This window comes from Cinclus cinclus, chromosome 14, assembly GCF_963662255.1.
Source record: "Cinclus cinclus chromosome 14, bCinCin1.1, whole genome shotgun sequence".
NCBI classification, from domain to species: domain Eukaryota; kingdom Metazoa; phylum Chordata; class Aves; order Passeriformes; family Cinclidae; genus Cinclus; species Cinclus cinclus.
Window position 1 is genome coordinate 19,720,075 of NC_085059.1, and position 26,209 is coordinate 19,746,283.

The 26,209-nt window shown below is 54.5% G+C and overlaps 1 protein-coding gene across 1 annotated transcript in view; it reads left to right on the forward strand.

Moving 5' to 3' along the window:
* The first annotated feature begins 12,517 nt into the window (after positions 1-12,517).
* Positions 12,518-26,209, forward strand: part of ABLIM3 (actin binding LIM protein family member 3) — a 43,725-nt gene continuing 30,033 nt past the window's right edge. Inside the window, exons 1-5 of the mRNA XM_062501984.1 lie at positions 12,518-12,610; positions 13,445-13,470; positions 16,546-16,605; positions 22,394-22,455; positions 22,634-22,765. Of these exons, the coding sequence (XP_062357968.1) occupies positions 12,518-12,610; positions 13,445-13,470; positions 16,546-16,605; positions 22,394-22,455; positions 22,634-22,765 (373 nt within the window). The remainder of the gene's footprint in view (positions 12,611-13,444; positions 13,471-16,545; positions 16,606-22,393; positions 22,456-22,633; positions 22,766-26,209) is intronic.

The window sequence follows — 26,209 nt, forward strand, 5'->3', positions numbered from 1 at the left end:
TCCACCATGCCCTGGATGGGCTGTGCCAGTGCTTGACAAGCCTCTGCATGGAGAAAATTTCCCTCATATCCAACCCAAACCCTCCCTGGTACAACCTGGGACTATTTTCTCTCATCCTGTGTCTTTTTTCCTGGGAGCAGAGCTCGACATCCCCCTGGCTGTCCCCTCCTGTCAGGGAGTTGTGCAGAGGCAGAAGGTTCCCCCTGAGCCTCCTTTTCTCCAGGCTGCCTTTGCCTCCGGGAGGGCAGTGCCCATCCCACATGGCACATTCCTGGCATTGCTCCTCGGGAGTCCCTCGCTCTGCCAAGCCTGCCCCAGCTCCCAGCTGCTCCCTCCAAGCTGATCTCCCCCAGTTCCAAAGGCAGAGCTGTTCCTGACGGCTGCAGGCACCTCCCTCACCTGTGGGGATGTCCAGCTGGGGTCCATCCAGCATCCTCCATCCGGGGCTGGATGTGATCCTGGACCTCCTCCCTGCCCGATGCTTTTCCCTTGGCACCGTGGGGACAGCTGGCAGCACCACGGGCATCTCTGCCAGCTACATCCAGGTGAGTTCCTGCAGCCCAGGCACTGCGGGCACCCCGGGGCTCAGCTCCAACTCCAGCAGGAATGGGTTGGCTGCTGTGCAGGATCCCTCGGGCATCCCAGGATGAGGATGAGCTTCATTCCCTCCTCACTGACATCCTCAGGCCTTCCCCAGCTCTCAGGGTCAGGATTTGGGATGGTTGGGTGGGTTCACTGTGCTGTGGGTGGTCTGCAGAGCATCTTTGGGCAACAGCAGCGCAACCCCTGCAAAAAAAACCACGAAAGGTTTAGGGAGACAACTTGCAGACTGGGAGGGCTTTTAGGGATGGATTTTTACTCCAGCAACCAGACAGTGCCACCACTGCAGGGATTTGTGTGCTGGGGTTGCTCCAGGAGCATTGCTGGCTCTCCCAGGCTGCATCCCAAGCTATGGCAGTGCCTTGAACTTCTCCAGAGTAGGGAATAATTAATCCAGGGAGTGATTTAAGCCAGGTTGGATGAGGCTGTGGTGCACTAGAAGGTGTTCCTGGCTATGAACAGAGGTACATTTTAACGTGTTTAACCCAAACCTGGTGGTCTCTATGATTCCATGACCCAGAGAGGGAATTTCTCACCAGACAGATTCCCACGCCTGGCACAAATGTGGTGCCCCTAAAGCAAAGCATGAGGAGTACCAGGCTGTGGGTATGGAAGGATGGAGCATGCATGGAGCTGGCTGGGAATTTCACACAAAAGTGAAGCCAAAATCCTCTGCAGGGAGAGTTGCACTGAGAGATGCTCCTCCACAGTCAGAGAAGGCTGCAGGAGTGGGGATTCCTCATCCACATCTCCAAATGCTGGGATTGCCTGGACAAGGGAGCATCCTCTCCATCCTCCTGCAGAGCCCCAGGTGTCGGGGCATTCTCCAGGCTGGGCTTTGCACTCAGAGCTGTGGGGCTGCAGGGAGGGGAGTGCTGGGACCGGCCAGGGCTGCTCCCCCTGTGGCAAAGGCAGTGCCTGTTCCATCCCTCACCAACCCTGGGAAGTGTAAAAAACTCTCCCAGCTGACCTGGGGGTGCTCTGAAGGTGCAGGAATCAAAGGGGGAATGCAGCCTGCCTGTGCTCAGAGCACGCAGGTGGGATTTTGTGATGGATTCAGGCACATCTTTACAAAAGAGGTGTCTCTGCTTTGGTCTTAATGCTGTCCAAGAGATCAGAGCTCTAGCAGGGCAGTCTTTTTAAAGAAAACGTTTTGCTCTCCTCAAAAGATTCCTGGTTTTAGCAGTTCCTGCTCTCCAATCTACATGATTTCTTCTACACAGGGGAAAAATTTATTTTACTTAAATCAACAAAATTGGGGTTTTAAACTTTTTAAACACAAGTATCTTCCTTTAAGGTTGTGAAATGTCTTTTTATTTTTAAGTCTACCTTGACAACTTAGCAACCAAACCCATCCCTGTACAAGCAAAGGTGTCACCTCCTGCTTGACCTGAACTGGAATTTGCCTTTTGGCCAGCGAGCTGAAAACCTCTCACTCTACTTCCTACCTTTCTGCTTCCAAAAAAAAACCCAACTCTGGCTTTCATCTGGAGAGCCCCCATTGCTGCTGGTGCAGCCTGGCCTCCCTGCAAAAGCCTTGTCTTGATACGTATGGAATATTTGGGATATATATATTATATATATATATATATATATATATATATATATATATATATATATAATATTTGGAATATACTTGTCTTGATACGTATGGAATATTTCCTGGGAGATATATATATATAATATATAATATATAATATATAATATATTATATATAATATATTATATATTATATATAATATATAATATATAATATTATATATATACTTGTCTTGATAAGTATGGAATATTTCCTGTTCCAGAGGGGGTTCTCTGCCTGTGCCAGCTCTCCAGGGGTCTGCTCTCTTTGCAATCCCAGTGCCAACCAGGACATGGAACGGGATGAGAGTGGCTCTCCAGGCACCCCCGGCTCGGGGACAGAGCTGCCACAGCCCCCGCAGCTCTGCAGGGCTGAAACCCAGCCCTGGCACCAAATTCCCTTTGCCAACCCCAGCTCCGATCTCTCCTGTCACTTCCCAAAAGACCCAAACCCGACCTGTCCCTCCCCGCTCTGCTCGTCCCTGTCACAGCCGAGCCTCTAAAAACTCCCAAACTCCACGTCCCAGCCTGGAATTCCACTCTGGAATTCCAGAGTGTTTGCTCAGCAGGGACAAAGGGCACAGGCAGGGCACAGACAGAGGCTCGACTGACCTGCTCCCAGCTCCGCTTCCCTCCCGGAGAACTCCTGGATGGAATTCCAGCCTCTCCAAGCCCCGAGGGAACGCTGCTCTGCCGGGATGGAGCTCCCGGGGCTGCGGACGTGTTTGAGAGCGCTGCCACTCCCTCACACGAGGGACGGAGTTCCTTCCAGGAGTTCCTTATCATCCTGGGAACCTCCTCTTCCCAGCAGAGGTCAAGGAGTTACCCAGGGCTGCGCTATCAACTGGAGACCGCCGGCTCCCGGAATTCCCAGGTGCTTTCTTCGCCCAGCTCCGCAGGAAACAATTGCAGGGAGCTTCTCTCTCCACGGGCACGGTGTGCCCATGCCAACCTCAAAGTTCTCCCATGCCAGGCTCTCCCGGTCTCACCTGTGTCCTGCTCGCAGCCCCGGCACCGCGGCCTTGGAGCTGGGAATCTCCCGTGTCCTCACCGTGCGCCAGCAAAATCCCGGGAGAAGCATTCCCTCCGGGAATTCCAGCTCCGAAGCGCCCTTCTTCCCTGCCAAAATGCAAATACAGGCGCGCAGAACAAGAGATCTGTGGACCCAGCAGTATTTGTGCATCCAGGCTAAAGTCCGCGGCAGAGGGAACCACAGGGAATTTTTTCCTCTTGGAAACAATGGAACAGTTAGCGTCAAACTTTCCCGATATTTCTGGGGTTTTTTTTCTGTAGTCGGCCATTCCTTGGCAGGTTCAAAAATGAACCCTCGTGGCTTTTCAGCTTATTTCAAACTGAGCCTCAAAGCAAAGGAAGTCAGCCCAGACCCGGTTTCGGTGGAAGAAAAAGCAAACAAACAAACAAACAAACAAAAAGATGAAAGGTTTCGTGTGAGAGAAACTCTCGGTTCATGGTTTGATCCTCTGGTATGGGTGGAGGTACCTATGTTGGTGTGAGATGGAGCAGAGCTTTCCTTCCCTCCCTCTGAAATCCCGGTGGGGGAGGGCTGGGACACTGGCAGGAGCACAGGGGACATTTCCTCGGGGACATTTCCTCATTCCAGCGCTCTGCTTTGGCTTTCACCCCGTGCAAATGGGCACAGAGCAGCGATAAGCACCTGCCCCCCCTCCAGCTTTGCCACCCTCCAGGAATCCAGGAGCCCTCGGGCTGCACACCTGGACAACCTGCCTCATGTACCTCCATCCCCAAGACTTGGGACAGCATTTTCCCAGATTTTTTTGGCAGCTGGGGCATTGGGGACCGGGGGTTCATGCATGGCTGAGGACACAAGGAAATCTCAAGGCTTTCACAGCCAAACTGGTGTGACCAGTCCCTGAGTGCAGCCTGGCATTTCGATCTTTCTTCTCAATGATTGCCCCTCACTCAGGAATTTTCTTCCACCTCCAAGCCCTTTCCAACTTTTCTCAATGAGAGGTGACCCAGAGGAGCTGCTGCTGCACTGGGAATTCTGCTCCATCCCACAACTAAAGGGTTAAGAGGGCTCTGGGGCTGAACTGAGCTGAACTCAGCGCTTCGTGTTCAGAAATGCTGAGTCCTGCTCCTCTTGCATTGTTTTCAGCCAGAGGAGGAAATGAACTCTCTTGGAGAACTGGAGAACTGGGGAATTGGAGAACTGGGGAACTGGAGAACTGGAGAACTGGAGAACTGGAGAACTGGGGAATTGGAGAATTGGAAAACTGGAAGGCTGTGTCTATGTGTCTCTGTGTGTGTGTGTGTGTGTGTGTGTGTGTGTGTGTGTGTGTGTGTGTGTTGGATGGGTCTGTGTGGGTCTGGAGGCTGGGATCAGCCTTTGCCACTATGCCAGGAGCTGTGGTTTGATGTCTCCTCCCTGGCACTGGGGTGTGAATCCCAGGAATCCTCCCTGCTCCTGCCTGTCACCGTCACTCCAGGGACAGCACCTGAGTGCCACCACCCAGGACAGCCCTGAGACAGAGGCAGGGAAGTGAGGCCATGGATGAGGCATGGGAAGGAGGAAGAGAAGACCAGAGGCAGGGTGCTGGGCACTGCCCAGGCTCCCCAGGGAATGGGCACAGCCCCAGGGGCTGCCAGAGCTCCAGGAGGGTTTGGAGGGATGCAGCACTCCCAGGGGTGCACAGGCTGGGATTTTGGGGCTGTGCAGGGTGAGGAGTTCCTTCCAGCTCAGGATATTCCCTTATCCATGCACTTCAGGGTGTGAAGTGGGTTCACCCTGCCCCAGGAAGGGCAGAGCTGCTGGCACCACAAGCATCATTCCTAAGGAGCTTGTCCTAATCCTTGCAATAGGAATCTGTCCGTGTGCCCAGTGTCACCTCAGGGACATCGCGCCGTGTTTTGGGTTTGCTGTGGCCTCCTGCAGCCCTCAGGAGAGCTCATGGACTGCCCACCCCAGCAGTGCTCACTGCAACCAGGCCCTCCCTGATGGATATTCATTGTCAGAGCCATTAGATGGCAGCAGGAACCGCTCCACAGCATGCCGGCGTTGGAAAAACAGGATTGCAGCCCTGCTGTCCCCAGCCCTGCTGTCCTCAGCCCCGAGCACCAGCAGCTCCACAGACTGGTTAAAAAAAAAAAAAAAAAAAAAAAACCAAAAAACAAACCAAGCTCTGTGGGGCTGTGGAATTGGGATCGCCAAGAAAAATGAGGCAAAGCTCCAAAATAAGGGAGCAGCATCCCGAGCAGCAGCAGGGGCACAAGAGCTGGGTCTAGAGGACATCTCCAATGAAAAGAACCCTCTGGAGATGTTCTCCAAGGGATTTTGGGAGCTCACAGCTGGGTATGAGTCAGTAGTGAGTGGTCAGTGAGGCCACACGCAGTTCCAGACGGGATTTTATGGTTCCTGAGTTAAAGACACCCCAGGTGTGGTAATGCTCTGGCAAATCCTGAAGGGAATGTCCGGCCAAGGTTCATCCAGGTGCTGCTTTGGATGCAGCTGGCTGAAAATCAGGAGGAAAAACTTCTCCAAACATCACAGTTGTTCTCCTCTGAGAGGTTTCCAAAGGAAATGTATTTCACCTCTAGAAAATGAGACTTCCAAAATACTTCATGTTCATGTTCAATTTCCCTTCCAGGCTCTGATTTCCTGTATTATCCTCTGCTTTTACCCTGGTCCTATTTTGCCACTGGAACAGAAATAAACAGGACAAGAAGGAAAGATGACAAAGTGAATTTATATGAACCGTCCCATATAATTCCCACAGCTCAAGCTCCAGCTTAACCATCCAGTGAGGGGATCATATTTAAAGAAATCTTTGGATAAAACAGAGAAAATCAATATTTTTAGACTTCTCTCTGGAAGAAAAAGAGAAAATCTAATTAAGAAATTAATTGCTTATGTTGAACTAGGTTTTTTTTTTTTTTTTTGAAGTCCTTAATGATCCAAGCTTCTTGTAAAGGTGCTGGTCTCGTTGCCATTTCCCTTTAGAAAGCAACAAAGCAGCTCAGCAAGGCTCAGCATCTTGTTTTGATATTTCCACGGTAGAACATTTTGATTTTTCAACTTCCAAAGCTTTGCTGCTTTAATTTTTTGTCCATAAAGCCGAGGCTGAAATCAGAATGAAAGCTTTCAGTTTAAGCTAATTAATCCAAACACTTTGAATCAAAGCCTGGGATGTTTGCACAGTGGTGTTCTCTGGGAATTTATTTTCAGGGTCTGCATTCCATTTTTAGACTGAGGAACAAAAAAAAACACAAAAAAACGAGTGAGATTTCCTAGAAAAGAGATAACCTGCTGCTTACCTGGGGCGAGCCATTCTGCAGCTTAGAAGTGGAAAAAGAAATTAGCTCTCCTTAATTACAGCATTTGACCTCCTCCCGAGGATCTGGAGACCTGGCCTGAGCTCCAGTCCCTGGAGGTGCCCTAAATTCCTCCCGAATCACCCTGATTCCCAGTTTTTCCCATGGAATAATTTGAGGAAGAAAAGGAAAAATGAATTATTGTGATAATAGCACTGCAGCAATAAGGAAGCAGCAGCACTTCCCGAGGTGAATCGCTCCCTCTGAGCAGGGGATGCTCCCTGAGGAGCTCTGGGAAGGCAGGAAGAATTCCAGGCAAATTCCAGGAGTGCAGAGATCCCAGAGCTGGGCTTCCCACAGGTGGTTCATGCTGGGCAAGGCTGTCATGAACATCCCGTGATCCCAATCCAAGGGGAGGAATTCCTTCTTCCAGCAGCCCTCACTGCTCCAGGGCAACTTCATAAAGAAAACTAAAATTAATCCTGACTTCCCCTGCCCTTTAGTGGGGTGAAAGGACAAGGAGCTGAGGCTGTAGCTGGAACTGAGCTCCCTGTGCCAGGCAGGAGCTGCCAGCTGGGCTCACCAGGGTGGCTGTCCCCTAAAAGGGTCCCTCTGTGTCTTGTACAGGGTGTGACAGAAATTCCCAAAGCCCTGAGCTCGGGAATTAAACTCTGACAGAGCCTGGGAGCCCCAGCCCTGCTGTGTGACACAAGCACTATTCCTCGACTTTTCCAGAAGGTTCCAGGGTGAAAGATTTGCAGGTTTGAGGAAAAACCACAGACTTTCAACGCCCTTAAACCTTTGCCATCACTCCTCCATCAGTCCAGGCCATGCAGCCCCTCTCCTCTCCTGGTGTCCAGGTCTTTCAGGAGGGAATGTGAACATTCCTGATGTGCACAGATTCTGCAGGACTTGTTTTGGCTCACCTGCTGTTGGTTTGGGAATATTTGACCCAGAGAAAGCCTTGGTGAGGATAAGAAGGATGCAGGAGGACGGAGCCAAAGGATAGAGCCATCCCTTGGTGGCTTTGCAGGATGGCTACAGGTACAGATGGGCTATGGTGCATAAGCTGTCCCTGGAGCACATCCAGATCCCACCCATCCTCCACTGCCTGGGTGCTCTTTCCACTGCCTCTCTTTGCACAGCACTAAAATTAATGCCTGAAAATGAGAGTTTGCTCGAAAATAATCTATCATTTGATTATCACTTTAATGCAGGCAGCCCAGGGAACGGCTGCCTTTGCCAGGCTGTGTCTCCTCCTGCTGATGTGGGGAATTGCTGGGAAGGGCTGCTGGGGAAACTGGAAGAAAGCCAAACCACTGGCAAATGCCTTGGTGGTGGCTGTGAGGAGGAGGAGGAGGATGATGATGATGATGAGAGGTAGATGAGGCACCAGGGCCCCACTGCCCAGTTCACTGCCTCTGGTCCCAGCTGCCCTGTGGGTACTCACAAATTAAAATGTTCATCTCCATCACATGAAAAGAATCCTGTCCTCACTAGGAATGCCTGGCTTTGCACTGGGGCAGTGGACAGCAGCATCTGAGCACTCCTGACCTTACCCCTGCCAGATCCCACCTCCCAGGGGAACCAGGGGCAAGAGAAAAACAGATGGGAACTGCCCACCGAGGCAGAATTTCCTCCATGCCCTGACCCAGCCCATGTGCTGTGGTGGAATGGGGTCTCCAGCCCCCCTTAGGCTCTTCTGCTGCCTTTTGGGAACATCACAGCCCCGGACTTAGAGGCTTTTTTTGGAAAATGTCACCAGCTCGTGATGAGTCAGTCGTGGCTCTTTGCAGCCTGCCCAGTGCGAGGCGTGGGGCTGTGCCCACGGGCATCTCCCTGCTGCTCTTCGCACTCAGATCTCCCTGCTGAGAGAGGAGAGGCTTCGCTGGCAGCAAGGGGCAGGAGCTGAGCCGGGGGTTGGAGCTGGCAGGGCCGTGTTTGGCCAGCTGGAGCCCCGGGGACAGACGGACAGACGGACACACATCGGTGCTGCAGCACCCGCGGGCAGGGGCTGCAGCTGCCATCCCCGGGAGAGTCATTTCCAACCCTCCGGGGATTCTCAGAGCCCGGCAGCAAAGGCTGTGCACCCAAATGACCCCAGTGGAAGGGAAGTGGGTGAAAAAGCGCAGGGAAGTTGGTCCTGCAAGCAGGGATGTGTGTGAGGTGTCCAGGTGTGCTCCTAGGGATGCTCCTGCTCCAAAAAACCCAGAAATGCCAGAGCAGAGACTGCTGATGGACCAACCCCCCTGTGGCTCAAGGATAAGGGTGTTTATGAGATCTTTAACCTCTCCTAACTCTGTCTCTCCCAGCTCTGGGACCTGCTTTCCGATATTCCATTGCAGCCTCAGCATTCCTCATCTGTCCCCAAGTCCTACAGGAGTCGGGAGGGATTCCCTTCCCTTCCCTTCCCTTCCCTTCCCTTCCCTTCCCTTCCCTTCCCTTCCCTTCCCTTCCCTTCCCTTCCCTTCCCTTCCCTTCCCTTCCCTTCCCTTCCCTTCCCTTCCCTTCCCTTCCCTTCCCTTCCCTTCCCTTCCCTTCCCTTCCCTTCCCTTCCCTTCCCTTCCCTTCCCTTCCCTTCCCTTCCCCAAAATCCCTTCCCAGGGACAGCAGCTGAGCACAGCCTCACATGGAAACACACGTCAGAGACACATGGGGAGGTCCTGAGCCTGATCTCTCGGAATTCCTGGTGCAGGTGGGGCACAAGATGTGTTCGAGCCCAGCTCCCGGTGATTCCACGTGCAACCAGCAGCTTCCAGCTCTCCACCAGGCATCAGGGAAAGAAGGAACACAGTGATCGAGCAAGGAAGGAAATTTGGTTCAGGTGACTCTCAGCATTTTATTGCATGGAGAAGGGATAAAAATCCCAGTGTTCAGGGAAGGAAAATTAAATTAAATTAGCACATTTTTCTCCTATCTCCATCACTCCCGTGTCACTTCTCACTGAAGGATGCAGGACGCCCCTTCCTCTGCACGCCTGAGCTCTGTGGGACCTGCAGGTGCTGAACAGAGCAGGAGCCTTGTGGGAAAAACACATCCAATAATTGCTGTGAAAATTCATGTTGCAGTGCACAGACACAAAGGGATGAAAGGAGGCTGCCTTAACATCCTGACATTTCCTCCTTTCTGACTTCTTGTCTCAGGCATCCCGAACATCCTTTTACGGCAGATTTCTCAGGCAGCTCCCTCAGACAAAGGAAAGGAAACGGGATTTCCAAAACACGCTGATGGTGAGGGGCTCTGAGCTCTGCTGGCTGAGCTGGGGAGGTGACGAGGGCCAGAGCTCCTTGCTGTCACCTCCCCAGCACCAAAACTCACAGATCCCACTGCAGGGAGCAGCTGGAACCCTGCCCACCTGGCAGTGCCCACTCCCCTTCCCCATAGAGCACCTCTGGGACCACCCAGGTGGGGAGGGGATGGAAGGACTGAGGTTCTGCACTGGTGCCCCCTGAGCTCCAGCACAGCACCCCATCCTCCTGTGCAGCCCTCTGCAACCCCAGCCTGTCTGCGCTGGAAATTTCAAGTTGTTCTAAAGGCAGCAAGTTAACAAGATTTGGAAACCAGGTCAGTGGAAGAAGCTCAATTAGCTGCTGAACCGTGGGGACCAGCTCGCGTCGTGGCTGCTTTATGGACTCCTCAGATGGGTGTCATTGACACCACACACGTCAGTCTGGCTGGGATGGGGACACCTGGACACTCAGCAGGCACAGGAAACTTTACAAAAGGCCAAACTGAGCCATCCCACCATGCCGTGTCATGGAATCACCACAGAATTATAGAATGGCTTGGGTTGGAAGGGATCTTAAAGATCATCCAGTTCCAACCCCATGGGCAGGGTCACCTTCTGTTAGCCCAGGTGGCTTAGAGCTCCATCCATGACCTTGGACACTTCAGGGATCCAGGGGCAGCCACAGCTACTCTGGGCACCCTGTGCCAGGTCCTCCCCACCCTCCCAGGGAGGAATTTCTTCCCAATATCAAATCTAAACCTCCTCTAAAGCCACTCCCTCTTGTCCTGTCACTACATGCTCTTGTAAACAGCGTCTCTCAATCTTTCTTGTATCAGCAGCTCCGTGGCCCCCAGCCCTGCAGGAACCTCCAGGCTCCCACTCCCACTGCTCATCCTGCTCTCCCCTGACACCTCAGAGGAGGGGACAGCCAAAGGGGACAGGCAGCAGGGCTTGCAGAGAGCTGGCAGCACCAGCACGGCTCACACGACCCCGCTACCTGTCTTGTCACGTCACCACCAACATCTGCTGCAAATAAAACAGCGAGAGAAAGGCGAAGCCAAAGGGGCTCTCCGAGCAGCTCTCCAGCCCCAGCAGCGCCAGAGACGCGGCGCCTGTCACGCTGCATGAAAAACCTCTTTCATTAGTGGCAGGGCTGGAGCTCAGATCCTGGAATCAGAGCAAGAATCACAGCTTGGAATCCCAGCACAGCTTCCCAGGGGTTCTGCAGGCAGGCGGGCACAGCTCTGGCTCCGTGGGAGCAGCCTGGGCATGGCTTCGTTCTGATAGAGAGTGTTTCACCCACAGGATGAGGAGCTCAGGGATTTGAAGCCCTTCCAGGGATCCTGAGGTGCTGCTAGCAGGGAAGGCTGCTCTGATCCCGAGGGAAGAGCCCCACTCCATCCTGCAGCCGTGCTCTCTTCCCCATCCTGGCGTGGGACAGATGCCCAGGCTGCCAGGAGAGCTGGGGGTGCCAGACTGGACAGCTGCAGGAGGGAATCTTGGCACTGGAGGAAATCCAGTTTACTGCATGAACTGCATCCCTCTGTTCTGGGACAGCATTTCTTGGATGCTCAGCCATGGTGGGGCCAAGCTGCAGAGTAAACAGTGCAGGGCAGGCAGCGGTGGCACCCAGGGCTGGGCAGGAGCCCTGTGGCAAGGAGGGACCAGCCAGGGGGCTGCAGGCAGGGCTGAGGGCTGGGGCAGGGGGATGAAAACAGGGCAGATGGAAGGGAAGGGCAGGGCAGGGCTGTGGGCAGGACTGAAGGCAGGGCAGGACAGGACAGGGCAGGGCAGGGCAGTGGGCAGGACTGGACTGTGTCCATAACAGAGGGCAGGACAGGACAGGGCAGGGCAAAACAGGGCAGTGGGCAGGACTGAAGGCAGAACCGGGCAGGGCAGGGGGCAGGATTGGACTGTGGGCAGGACTGAAGGCTGAGCAGGGCAGGAGGGTGAAAGCAGGGCAGCTGGAAGGGCAGGGCAGCGGGCAGGACTGAGGGCAGGGCAGGGCTAGGCAGGGCAGGGCACTGCCAAGTCTGAGCATCCCTCAACCACCTCCGTGTCCGTGCAGGGATCCGTACCCGTGCGGACACCGCCCTGCCCATCCCCGCCATCCCCAGCCGTGCGGCCGGGCCGGTCTCTGCCCGCGGGCGGTGCCGCCGGGCCGGGGCGGTGCCGGGGCGGTGCCGGGGCGGTCCCGGTTCTGCTCGGCCCCGCCGCCGCTCCCAGCCGCTATAAGCGGGCGGCAGCGCTCCGCAGTACATGGCCGAGCCCGGTCAAACCCCGGTTGTTCCACCGGGACCATCCCCCGGGCCGGTCCCGGTCGCCCCCCGTGTCCCCTCCCCGCCGGCCGTGACCTTGGCATCCAGCAGCCCTGGGATGCCTTAGGCGGAGGATCGCACCGGGAATATTTCTCCTGGGAGAAGGAGAGCGGCAGTCTCCTCCCGCGGCAGGAAAAGCGGATTTAAAGAGCATCTTTGCCCCTTTGTTGGATGAGAAGGACGGGGAAGGAGCGGCAGGATGAGCACTAGCAGTGAGTACGGCGTCCTCTGGTCTTGGCTGTGGGAATGGGGCTGATACCGCACCGATCTGGCTGGGAGGAATTGGAAAGAAAATGTCATAACAGCGCTGACAAGCCTAGTGGGATGGAATTTGGGGTTGTTTTCCTGCCTGCCTTTTGCTTGCCTGCTTTCTGACAGGCTCTGGCTCGGCTGTGTTTGATGTGGGCTGAGCCGTGGGGCTTATCTCCACGGAGTACTTTTCTTGGCTTGGATTTCTGGGGTTTTGGAGGGCAGAGCATCGACTGAAATGTCGATACGCAACATGGTGAGAGGCGGCCAGGAGCGCTCTGACGGGCACAGCCTCACTTGCTGCTGCCTCTGCCTGGGAAGAAATGGATGTGAGAGGAGGAGGAAGGTGAGGAGAGACCCAGAAACCTGAGCAAAGCACAGGTGCAATCCTGAAGGGGAAAAAAAAAAAAAAAAAAGCCCAAACCTTCTGCAGCTGGGGGTGTGGGTGTTCCTATTGTGCGTGTGAGACAGGGACAGAGGCACTCATGCGCTGTGGATGAATTTCTAAAGAAGCAGAGCTCAGAAATGTGCTGCATAAGATGAGAACTGGCACCAGGCTGCTCACTTTGGATCCTGTGCCCTTGGTTGAAAGTCTGGGAACATTGATCAGGGTTGAGCAAGTCACAATCAATTTCTCTTTTTTGCCTGACGTGCTGTGTGACAGCTGTGCCCACCTCGCTGGCACGGCTTTGATCCCTTCTTTTAAAAGCAGCAAGTCCCTGGTGAAGGAGTTGATGCTGATGGCCACCTGAGGGGTTTCCTCCTGGGATAACCTCTCCAGGGAAACCTCCCCAGCCCCTCCTGTGGGTCCTGGAGCTGGGTGAGGAGCAGAGCCCTCCCCCAGGCACAAAACAGCAGAGCAGCAACTTCTCCATTGCATTGGCATGCTGAGGTTTCTCAATCCCAGGGCTTGGGGTGGTTCCCGAGCAAAACACCGTGAAAAATGCCTTGGCACGCTGTGAGCCAACAGAACAGGTGATTCCAGCTCTGTGGGGCTGTGTCACAGGCAAGGAAACTTTGCAGGTGCCCTCTGCCTGAGCCACACCTGGGACAGGAGCAATCCCCCCTCCCGGGGGAGCAGGGCTGGCTCTGCCTAGGTAGGAAACAATAGGGACTGATTCTTTGTGAGCCTGCAGGATGCCTGATAACAAAGGGTCCTCCCTCTGCTCCTCTGGCCCAGCAGCTCAGGCCTGATGCAGAGGACAGGTGGGGTCAGTGGCCACCGTGGTCGGGTGGGACTACTGAGCTTGTTCTAAGCCAATTTTGACAAACGCCTGTTGGTTCCTTATGGGATTCCTTCCCAGCTCTTAATAGCTGGCTTGGCTGCTGCAGGAGATAAGGGCTGTTTATGGCACTGGGGTGTTCCAGCTATCTGATTGTGCTGCAAAACTCCTTCAGCTGTGGCCTCCCACATGCACAGAGAGGTGCCAGGGAGCCAAACTCTGCTGCCTGTCCCTGCTCTGCCCTGCCTCACAGGGGAGACAGCTGGGCAGAGCTGGGAGTCCCTCCAGAGCTGCCCCTCCTTCTGTGGCCCTAGGCACATCACTCAGCAGTGCCAGCAGCTGCCAGGGTTCTTGCCAAGCCCTTTTTGGGGGGGCTTTGCAGTCTTTGCCTAAATTGCCACAACCCCGTTTTAAGTAGCCACGTGTTTGAGTCAAGGCTTGGCAGCTCTGTGACATCTCCTGGGCACTCACGGTGCTGGGCGTTGGTGATTTCTGGGTCACTCCAGGTCCCGGGGGTGTGCAGACCCTGCTGGGCTCTGGCTCTGCCCTGTTGGGCTCCCAGGTGTTCTCCCAGCAGCTGGAGCACTCTGAGCAGGGCCCAAAAGCTGCTTCACTTCTGTTCCCAGCAGTGGCTCTGTGAGCCAGGCTGGGCTGTGGAGCCATCTCTGCCATCAGCACTGCTGTGAGCACTGCCCAGCCCTGGGCATCCCTCAAAGCCATCTGCCCACGAGGCACAAAACCCCAAATCCTGGGAGCCTTGTGTCAGTGCCATCTCTGTGTCACCCCCTGTGATGCCATTGACCTACCGTGGCTTCTTTACCCCTCTTCTGGTGGCCAGTGGCTCAGTGGAGTTTGATGCCACTTGTCAGAGGCTTCTCAGCCCTCCCAGCATGGGCAGGTCTGCAGCTTTGATTTTTTTTTTTTTTTTTTTTTTTGGCTGTTTTTTTCCCCCAAGGACAAGTGCTGAAGAAGCCAGGCTGTGCACAAATTTCTGATGCCCAGCTGTGCCTGTGGGGCTAAAATTTTGAGGCTGGCAAGCCAAGGAGATGCACAGCTGAGGATAAAAAACGCCACCATCTGATCTGTGAATTCCCACCACTGCTTCCCATTTTGCTGGGTGCATTTTGTTAGCACTTCTCTCCTGTCTGGAGCTGATGTGAGGCAGGAAACCTGTGGCTGTGGGCCACAGCTGGCCCCGAGCCATGCTGGTGAGCAAATCTGCAAGGCTTTCAGGAGCTCTGGGCAGGATTTGCTAGGTTTATCTCTGGAGATGCTCCATGCACAGCACACAGGAGCCACCCCAGCCCTTGCTGAGGGGACAGGGGGTTGCTTTTCACCCTGGATTTGAAGAGCACGTGTCATCGTGGTGAAAGCAAAGCCAGATGAAAATTTTGTGTTTGAGGCGAAGAGAGAAAAACACTTCATCTCAGGCATAAACTCCTATCCTGGGGCTGCAGAGCAGCTCAGGTGGCCCTGAGGGTGAGAAGGTGGCCTCTGCTCCTGGGATTGCTGGTGTGCTGTGAGGGTTTGGAGGGCATGGCCTTGGTGTTTACATTTGTTAGGCTATCACTGCCTCTCACTAATTGGTTACAAATGGATCCCTACCTTAGCAAACAGGCCTGTGGTGCTGCTTGGCATTTCCATGGCAGCTGGAGCTTGTAGGACAGACCCTTGGCCAAGAGAACATCTCTTAAAATCAGCTCCTGGAATCAACTCTGCCTGCAGCCCAGCATCCCCCTTGGGATCTGGGCAGGGAGCTTGACGTGACCAACGCTGTGTTTGTGCTGAAAGGGTTAAAGCTGGCACTGCCCCGAGGGTTTCAGCCTCTGAAATGAGTGGGAAGAATCCCTTCTGCTGCCTTGGAGGGAGCCAGCAGGTCTGGGTGCTGCAGGTCCCTGGAGTGCTGTCTGTGAGTCACGCCGTGGGATTTGCACATCTCATCCCTTTGGGCTGGGAGAGGGGCTGCTGGTTTTTGTGAGACCCAGAACAACCAGGGGCTCTGGTTTTGTCAGGAGCAAGGTGTCCCTGCTTGTTCTGGGTCTCACAAGGGACATCCCAGCTCCTGGGGAGGTGAAACCCTGGCGAGCTCCTGGCTTTGGCAGGGTCTGGATCCGTGTGGCACTGGGACGTTGGGACTGGTTCACAAACCTAAAATCTTCCACGTTCCCTTCTGTGTCCAGCGTGCACCTGGAGAAAAAAAAGGCCAGAATCTGATGGCAAGTCAACTCAGGGTGGGCAGAGCCATTCACCCCCATGCTTGGAGCAGCTGGGAGCCTGTTGGAGCACGGAGAGCTCCCGAAGAAGGTTTGGTATGCCAAGTGGAAAGTTTCATCCCTGTCCCTGCCACCTCTCAAATTCCTGCCGAGAGGAATTTCCTACTCTGAGAAGGAGCTGTGAGGAAAGGCTGGACAGCATTTGGGAAGGGAGGCTTCCTGACAGATCCTGATGAATGCAGCATGTTTGCCTGGTTATTTTTGTCTTCCCTAAATCATGCTTGCTCTTAGATCGTGATCCTCTAAGCGTAATTACCCCGTAATCTCCAGGCACATGTGGTTACAAGGTGTTTACCAGCAAACTCCATTAAGGCCCTGTGTAATTAAAGAGGAATCCTGTGGTGCTGTGCATCGCTGGGAGCTCCAGCTCTGCTCCTCATGCAGGTGATTCACCAGGTGTCCCCACCCTGTGGGGCAGGAGCTGGGAGGGTCTTGCAGGGAGGGTTTTTTGGTTTTTCCGTGCCTTCAGAAATGCAGGGAACCCGGAGGGATCAGCCTGTCGATGCCATGAGCAGGGTGTTTTCCAGAATTTGGGCACTGAGAGGAACTCCCAGACTCCCTGCCTACATTTTAGTCCTCTCAATACCCTGACTGTGACAAACACCCAGACACAAATCATTCCCTGTTTTCCCGGGCAGCCTAGCACAGGGACAATCACCCATTGCATTTGCTTTGCTGCCAGAGAATTCCAGTCTGAAGCAGCAGCTCTGTCCCTGGGCTGGTGCATGGGCTCTGTCCTCTCTCCAGGCTTCATCCAGGCTCTTTCAAACCCTCTTTCCTGGCAGTTGGCCCTTGGAAGAGCAGGAAGCACAGAAAGTGGCCCTGCAGCCAGTGGAGTGCGTGCTGTAAGGTCAATCGAAGCGGTTGAGTTCTTCTAATTCTTGTAAAATAAAGAGCACATTTTCTAATCATGGAGTGATGACTGGTTCAGCAGGATAACAGCATTTGGGATGCCAGCAGGCTGGGCTGATGACAGGAGTCTGTTTGCTGCTGCCATTGCTTGGGAAGGAGGGAAGAAAAACCCACCCAGACCCTGCAGTCCTGTCGTGATGGGGCCATCACGAAGTGGTTGGAACACCTCATTCGATATTTTTAGTCCTAAAATAGATCAGTGCATGAGTTGTGAGTGCTGCAGCACCTCCAGAAAGCATCTGGGGGTGGAGTGGTCATGGCAAGAACTGGGGTGAGGAATGATGGAGGATTTTTCAGGATGAAAGGGAGTATGGAGGGAAGGCCCAGGTGCCTCAGGCTCAGGGATTTTGGCTGTGGGCAAGGCAGGCAGGGGGACTGGAAGCCTGGAGCATGGAAATGCTTGTGCCAAGTCTTCCTGTGCCCAGCACCTCTGGAGTCAGGGGGCTCAGTGCATCCCTGGGGGTGTAGAACAGCTGCAATGCTCTTCCCCACTGTGCTGGAATGCACTCCTGCATTTCAGGAAAGGGCTGATGGAGGTTTAGCAGGCCCAAAGTGATCTCTCCCAGGAGCAAACGCAGCTGCACAGGTCTCATTTATTTGCTGGTGGCTCAGGTATTTGATAGGCCCCAGTTCCTTTGTGCATTTTTCAGCTCAGGTGGAGTTCTCTGAATGCTTTATCAGTATCAGCCATAAGCCCTGGCCTGGGAATTGATGAGCTTTCTCCACTGCCTGGGGCGGAGAGCAGGAAGAAAAAGGAGCTGCTGCTGCTGTGGTTTCCTCAGCCAGCCTGTCTGACCTTCCTTTCTTCTTACCCTTGCTGGCCTGGCGAGGTCTGCAGAGCCCTGAGGATCATTTGTTTCTCTGTTCATGGACATTTTACTCCACTTCCATTTTGAATCAGCTTCTTTGTGACTCTTGGAAGAGGTTCAGAACTGGGAAAGTCCTTGTGGGAAGGCTTCTCTGAGGAGCACAGCACTGAGAGAAGGGAGCAGGTGCTTGAGGTTTGAAGCCATCCCCTTGGCTTCTGCTTTTTCTTGGCAACAAGTGGCACATTTTGGAGAGCTGTGGGGCAGGAAAAGCTTTTCTGGTGCCAATGCTAGCCTCAATAACCTTTCCTCAACCCAGCCTGAGTTCCAGGATTTGACCTGGGGAGTTACGTGGCTGTTTCCCAGAACCTCAGCCAGGATCAGACAAGCCAAAGGTCGAGCAGGGCTCGGTGTGAGCTCCCAAATCCACGTGCCAGGTCCTGTGGAGCCCTCTCAGAAACACCTCACTTGTCAAAGCACCTTGCAAGGCCCTGCCCGTCCTTCCCAACATCCCAGGCGTGCTGCCAGCCCTGGGAACCATGGAATTTCCATGGAACTTCAGGATGGCCAGGGCTAGAAGGGACCTTGAAGTTCTTGTACCACCCCTTGCCATGGGCAGGGACACCTTCCACAGCCCAGGGTTCTCCAAGCCCTGCCCAGCCTAGCCTTGGACACTTCCAGGGATTGCTCTTGCTGGAGAATGGGAGCTATTTTTAAATCCTCTTGGGGACTGGGTGGGTCTTTGCCTGGCTCACAGGCACTGGCTGGGACGTGTGGTGGAGATCTCCCAGTCCCAGCTGCTCCCAGCCTGGATTCCCAGAGCAGGCACTGAGAATCACCGAGGCATCAGGAACACCTTGCTCCCATCTGTCTGTGTCTGTCTGTCCAGGCTGTACCTTTGGAGGCAGTTTTTCTGGAAGTTCCCCCACCTTTTGACCATGAACCACGAAGCAGAACAGCTTCCAGGTGTGTGGGCACACAGGGAGAGCCCATCCTTCCTCTGCTGAGGCATGAAGCTGGGTGATCCTGGCTTGGAGCCTTTGATCAGGGAGCAAAACCATCCCTTCATCCACCCCCAAGATGTGACTTGAGAGACCTTGCACTGCTGTCCCAACATCTGGCCCTGGTGCCTCACCAGGAGAGGAGTGGGCTGGATCTGATCCTTCCCCTCTGGAAAAGGAGGTGCCTGGATGAGCTGGCTAGGGAGAGCTGAGGCATTGAGTGTGGATGTTCTTCCCCTCCCCTGCTTTTGAAAAAAATAAAAAAGGAAAGTCACTGCCTGTGTGGTGAGTTATGTGGTGATGACTCCTTCTGATGGGCTACATATAAAATCCCTTGCCTCCCTGAGGATGCTCCCTGTTGAAAGCTTTTATGGCATCTTAAAAATAGCCACGGAGGGGGAGAGAAGGAGAAGATGGATAGGTAGGTGGATCCCTAATAAGGAGAGGAGAGGAAACAGCTCGAGAGGGAATGGAAAGACTTTGGTGAACGGCATGTGAGTGGCTGCTGAGGGAGGGGGTGGTGTGGCCATACTAGCGCTGAGCTGCGTGCCCAGAGGGAGCAGGAAACCCTATAAAAAGCCTGCCTGGGAGATCTGTGCCTTGCACGTGCTGGGGACAGGGCTGGGGTGAGCAGCAGCTCGGGCCCACAGGCACTCACTGCATTCTACAAGTAGCTGTTAAAAATAATCCCTGCCTTGGCCAGCTGCTGCTCCTGTGTGGTTCCCAAGCAGCTCATCCCTGCTCCTTCCCTGCCTCCAGGCTGGAGCTCAGGGATGTGGTCGCTCCTGGTGGCTTTTCCCACCTGGGCTGTGCTGCAGGAAAGGTGCTGGGAGCTGCCTGTGCCCTGGCTTTGCGTTGTCTGGCAGTTTGTAATGCCCAGGGCTGGGATTTGGGGGTGCTGGGGCTGGGATGGGGCTCAGTGAGGGCACAGCTCCCCAGGGCCTGGCTGGATTGCCCTGCATGGGGACAGTCCTGCTCTGCCGTGTGGCACTGCCAGCACGGCGTCTCCCGGAGCTGGGAGGTGGCTCCAGGCCCTTTGCTGTGCTTGTGGCAGCTTCCCCCCATCACTCAGGGAAGATTTTCCAGAGTGTCTCCAAGAAATGCGAATTGCTTTGGCTTCTCTTGGTACAGCACAGCCACTGGGCACAAAGGGCTCTTAGTGAGAGATCTGCCAGATCCTTCCTCTGGATTCCCTGGAGAGCTGCTGGAGTCTGCTGTGGCCGCTGATCCCCACATCCCTGGGTCCCATCACATCCCCCGGGCTGGCCAGGACCTGTGGTCCCAATATCCAGTAACACAAGGCACTGTGACCTCACTTTGGGATGTGAAACCCCCCAAACCCAGCCCCTGGCAGGCACGGCGTGGAGTCAAATGCTCCCCTTGTTTTACAGGAAGGGTGGCTGGAGGGATGACAAGTTTCCCATCCTGGGAATGTGGCGGGAGCCATCAGCACTGCTTTGTCTGTCCTCCCAAAGCTCTGAGGTGCTGCTGCCCTCCCCAGCTCTACCCCTGGCAGGAAAAGCCCTGTGCAGGTGGTTTTGTTTGGTGCAGGCATGAAATACTCCTTGGCTTTACCCTTGCTCCAACTGCAGGGAGAAAATGTTGCTACCCAGGCTCCTGTGTCACACCCGCCAGCCTGTCACATCCAGGCCATCTCCCTCTTGCTTCCTTGTCTTTTTTATCTTTTTTTTCTCCCTCCCTCAGTTAGACAGGAACCCAGCAAGCAGAGGCTGTGGAGGGTTGGCAATACCCAACTCCAGGGAACAGTGAAGCTGGAGGGATCCTGCCTGATCCTTGTGGGTGGTTCTGAGCCAGCAGCACCATCCTGGCTGGAGAGTGTCCATCTCCTGCCCTCCTGGAGTGCTGCGTCCTGCTCTGGCTCCCAGCAAACGAAAGGCTGGCAGACTTGGGATCATCCAGCCTGGAGAAGAGAAGTTTTGGGATCACCCAATTATGGCCTTCCAGTGCCTGAAGGGAACCTGCAAGAAATGTGGAGAAAATGTACAGAGGATGGAGTGGCAGGATGCAGGGCATGGCTTCACACTGACAGAGAGTGAGGTTAGATGAAATTAGGATGAAATTAGGATGAAATTCCATCTCTGTGAGGGTGCCCAGAGCAGCCGTGGCTGCCCCTGGATCCCTGGCAGTGCCCAAGGCCAGGTTGGACACTGGGGCTTGGAGCAGCCTGGGACAGTGGAAGGTATCCTTGCCATGGCAGGGGTGGAATGAGATGAATTTTAATGTCCCATCCAACTCGAGCTATTCCATTATTCTACCTCTGGTCCTTGCTCCCACCTTGCCTTCCCTTGGCTGGGAGCATCCCGTGGATGTCCAGAGGGAATGCTGGCCAGGAGGGGACACCTGCAGCAGCCCCAGCCCTCTCTGCCTGCCTGGGCAGGTGGCAGCAAGGATCCAGTTTGGGACACAGTTCTGTTCCCTGGGAGGCAGGTTTTGGCTCACTTTTAACCAAAAGCACAACAAAAGCCATGCTCATTTTTTCCCCCTGCTGAAAGGGGACTTGTTCCCTGGAAAGTGCCAGCTCTGCCGGGCCCACTGATTGCTTGTTAATTGTCGCTAATGAGGAGCTGGGCGAAGTGGCATCCAGAGGCTCCTGGGGACAGACTGTCGCTTCGGCTTGGGAGGGACATCTCAGCAGGGAAGGCAGCCGTGACCTCGGCGTGGGTGAGCTGAGCTGCATGAATGGGTTTGTTAACGAGGGATGCTCCAATTCCTGTGCCCGCAGCACCGAGGGCAGCGCCGTGCCCTGACTTGGCAGAATTAAAAGGGTCTCTGGTGCTTTCCTGTACACAGATCACACATGGAGAGGTGGGATGGAGAGGGTTAAACCCACCCTGCCCAGGTGGGAATGATGCGTGAAGTTTTGGCTTTTATATTTCCCAGACTCTGTGCTGCATTAGGATATAACTCTGAACTCCACACCAAGTGTTCCAAGTTCTGCTCACAGCTCAGTCACACAAAACAATCCTTTTCCAGCCCACAACCAAGGACAGCGCTGCAGCTTCAGCCCCAGAAAGTGCAAAGAGCAGAGAATTGAGGAGAGAATCTGGGAGGGTGGGACTGCAGAGCCTGGAGCTGGGATGGGACAATGAACCCCAAGGTGGAAATGCACCAAAACTTATAAAAAACTCCTGACTTGGGGTCCATCTGGGGTGTAGCCTCGAGCAGGCTCTGGCACTGCCCGAGGTGAATCCCTTGAAGGCTTTTAATAAATCCCTGCTTTATTCCTTTAACTCTGTCTAGGTGGTGTCCAGGGAGCCTCCCAAGGCATCAGCAGGACTCAGTCTCAGTGGCCCATGGGCAGCAGGACCCACTGCCAGGGCTTGGCCCCTCTCCTCCAGCCTGCCAGCCCAAGGCTGTTTTCTCCCCAGCCCTGATGAAAACACCAAAAGCTTTTAGCAGGAGCCAGCCCTGTCTGCCTGCCTGGAGCTCCCCCTCCTCTGGAAATCGGGATTCAGAACGCAGGAGCCAAGGAGAGTGTGGGAAGGAGGAGGGGAGGGAATTCCATCTGTGCCAGCCCCTCGTGTGCCCAGGGCAGTTCATTGTTTGAGGTGTGCCTTGTCCTGCCACGTCCCCAGCCAGGTGTGGCCCTGCCCTGCTTGGAACCTCTTGCTGGGCAGCCCCACATCCCCCAGCTGGGGCTCAGGATGTGCCTGGGGGTGTGAAGCCCCCTTGGGAGTGTCACACTCAGAGGTGCAGAGGTGTGGTTTTATTTTTGGAGATTCCTGTCCCACTGCAGCAGCTTCCTGGGTGCCCATCCCCTGCTCCAGCAGCTCCTTGGCACCTGTGCCACTCACCTCAGTGTTTCCTTTTATCACTTCTTTGCTAAAATGGATCAGCTGCTTCACCCCTCCTTTTCCTGGGTGTTTTCCCAGTTTTTCTCCCATTCCTGCCAGGCTTCAATGTCCCCGTGACCTCTTCCTGCCCCCTCAGTGCCCATCCTTGTCCTCACAGCTGGGTGAGGCACCAGCAGAGGCTGTGTCTGTTTTCTGCTCAGCTACAGTCAGGGCTGCTCTGCAGAGGGGGATCTTCCCTCTGGGATTTGTTATTTCATTAGAATAAACAGCCAAGTGGGATTGGGATGTTATTTTCCATTCCCACTGAGAGAGGTTGGAGTTGCTGCTTTCTGTCCCAAGCCCTGGTGTCTGGTTTTGGATTCTCTGCCTTTGAAGTGGGAAGGAGAGTGGAGAGTGTGGATATGTTCTTGCTGTACAAGGGGCTGGTGGTTGCCCCTGTGCCTCTGACTCTGACCCTGCTCTGGGGTTCAGGTGAGCCCTAAGCCATGCAGTGAATTGTCCTGTACTTTGTTTTCCACTGGTTCCAGGCTCCTTTCACAACCAGCCACTGCTGTGGGTTTGGGACTGGTTATTGTTTGTGTTCTGACCCCTAAAATACCTTTTAGGGGGGTCAGGCAGCCCTGCTCTACTTGGGATGCAGCAGGACAAAGAGTTGGCACAGCTGGGCTGAGAAATGTGCCTGGAGCCCAAAACTGGGGTGGAGTGGGAGAGCCCTGAGCTGCTGTGATGTGTGTGACCCAAAATCAGAGCCAAGCTGTCTGTGCTGGGAAAGGGGAAGGTGCTGAATAACCTCATCCCTCCATCCATCCATCCATCCATCCATCCATCCATCCCTCCATCCATTCCTCCATCCATCCATCCATCCATCCATCCATCCATCCATCCATCATCCATCCATCCATCCCTCCATCCATCCATCCATCCATCCATCCATCCATCCATCCATCATCCATCCATCCATCCCTCCATCCATCCATCCATCCATCCATCCATCCATCCATCCATCCATCATCCATCCATCCATCCATCCATCCATCCATCATCCATCCATCATCCATCCATCCATCCATCATCCATCCATCCATCCATCCCTCCATCCATCCCTCCATCCATTCCTCCATCCATCCATCCATCCATCCATCCATCCATCATCCATCCATCCATCCCTCCATCCATCCATCCATCCATCCATCCATCCATCATCCATCATCCATCCATCCATCCATCCATCATCCATCCATCCGTCCATCCATCCATCATCCATCCGTCCATCCATCCATCATCCATCCATCATCCATCCATCCATCCATCCCTCCATCCATCCGTCCATCATCCATCCATCCATCCATCCATCATCCATCCATCCATCCATCCATCCATCATCCATCCATCCATCCATCATCCATCCATCCATCCATCCATCATCCATCCATCCATCCATCATCCATCCATCCATCCATCCATCCATCCATCCATCATCCATCCATCCATCCATCCATCATCCATCCATCCATCCATCCATCCATCCATCCATCATCCATCCATCCATCCATCATCCATCCATCCATCCATCCATCCGTCCATCCATCCATCCATCCATCCATCCATCCCTCCATCCATCCATCCATCCCTCCATCCATCCGTCCATCCATCCATCCATCCATCCATCCCTCCATCCATCCATCCATCCATCCCTCCATCCATCCATCCATCCCTCCATCCATCCGTCCATCCATCCATCCATCCATCCCTCCATCCGTCCATCCATCCATCCATCCATCCATCCATCCATCCATCCATCCATCCATCCATCCATCATCCATCCCCTGAGGGTTTCTGAGGTCTCACAGCTGCCCCAGGGCTCCTCTGGGGTTTCTGGCAGGTGTCACCTCCTGCAGCACAGTGGACATTCACCCTGGCAGGGGGACAGGCCGTGTCATGGAGGGATCCCCTGCTGGGACAGTGGAAGGAGACAGAAAACATCTCAGTGCTGCACTCAGAGGGTGGCTGGGCTGAAGGTCCATCCTCCACCACAGCTCTTTTCCCTCCCCAGGCTCCCTCCTGCCCCAGCCTTTGCTCCGTGACCATTTACCTTTCCTGCTTTTTTTCCTTCCACCCCACCTTCCTTTTCTCTCCCCTTTTCCTGTTTCTCTCCTGGCAGCTTTGTTCTCCAGGCTGTGTACTGGGGTTGCCATGGTGACTGACAGAGCATCTCTGCATCCCACAGCAGTGGCCCCGTGCCTGCCCTGGCCATGGTGAGAGGAAGGGCACCCTCCTGTCCATCCCAGGGGGAATCTGCCACCTCCTCCTAGGAATGGAATCCTCTGGGGACATCCCTGTGGCACATCCTGGCATCTGGAGAGAGGAGGGGACAGCGTGGGGTGGCCCTCAGCAGCTCAGGATAGGGCTGGCTGCATGGCACAGCATTATTGCTGCCAGAGACATGCCAATAAAACCATCAATAAGTATTTTTTTAATGAGCAAACACTAGTTGAGGAAAACAGAGGAGCTGCTGCAGCACAGGGAGTCCCTGTGGGTGTGGAGGCAGAGCTGCTTGTGGCCTTCTGGTGGCGATTTGCAGATGACAATATCTCCTTGCAGTGTGTGTCAGAATTGCTGGGCCCCTTTCAGGAGATAATTAGGTTGACATGTTATTAGCTGATTACTGGGGAAACATACATTTACTGAGGATTTATTCTGCAACCAGCATTAATCTCCTGTATAGCTGCTAAACCTCCATAAATAATCTGATTTTGATAATCAATTGCCATTGCAAGTTCTCCTATAAATCTCAATTAAATGCACATTTAACTCGCATCAAGTTGCCAAATTTGCTTGTGCATATGTGTCCTGGTGCTTGCCTGGGGCAGATGTCGGGGATGTGCAAGCTCAAATCTGTTTTTCAGCCAGCCTGAAAGCAGAATGGGGTTTGCCAAGGCAGAGCAGTCCCAGGAAGAGCACAACTCCTCTCCTGGGATCCCACACGGAGAATCCAGCACATCCCAGCTTCCTGCTGCTGCTCCCACATTGCTGGGCCTGCCTCTGCCCAGCCTTGTCTTGGTGCTGGGGTTGGAGTGAGCACAGCAGGAGGAGACTGTGCCCCTGGAGCATGCCAGGCGGGGGAGACAGAATGGCCAGAATCCACGTGGGGGCTTTTAGCAGCTCTTGCCTGGGGTGGAAACTGCGATTGGCTTGGGCTTGGTGGAGTCCTGGCCACCCTTGGGGTCACTGTAGTGACTTTTGCAGCCTTAATGCAGGTGGAGGGCTTAGAGGGTGGGGACATCGTGCAGGGAGGAGGTGACCAGCAGAACAAGGTGCCACCAGCTTTCTTTGGAGCTGGAAAGAGACTCCAGCCATTAACTGGGCTCTGTTTGCTGTTGGGGCCACGCTGATTTATTTTATCTCCTTGTTTTTGCACCAAGCGCTCCTCAGGGAGGGCAGAGAGAGCTGGGTGGCTGTGGCAGAGCTCTGGTGACGTGTTCCATGCTGGGGACCTGCTGGGGGCAAGGCAGACCTGCTGCTGCCTTTCAGGGTGTGGGATTTTGGCCTCAGCTGGGCTGCTGGACTCCGCAGGTGAGGGAGGTTTTGGATTGTTTGGAATTTAGCCCCCATCCTTGCAGTCTCAGGGCTGTCAGGAGTGCCGCTTTGGGCTGTGGCGATCCTGGTGATGAGTCTGCACTGGGGGAGCCATGAAAGAAATGATGAAGCTGCTCAAATTGCTGAGATGTCTGAGAGCTCCTCCTGAGCCTGGCTGGAGCCCAGGCTGCTGATTGTGGTGGTGTGGGAAGCACAGAAACACACAGATGGCAGGGAGAACAAAACCTGCTGCCTTTGAACAGGGACAGCTTCATCCCTGACCAGTGCAGCCACACCAGGCCAGCGGCTGAGCACTGATGGGTGACACCAGGAGCTCCC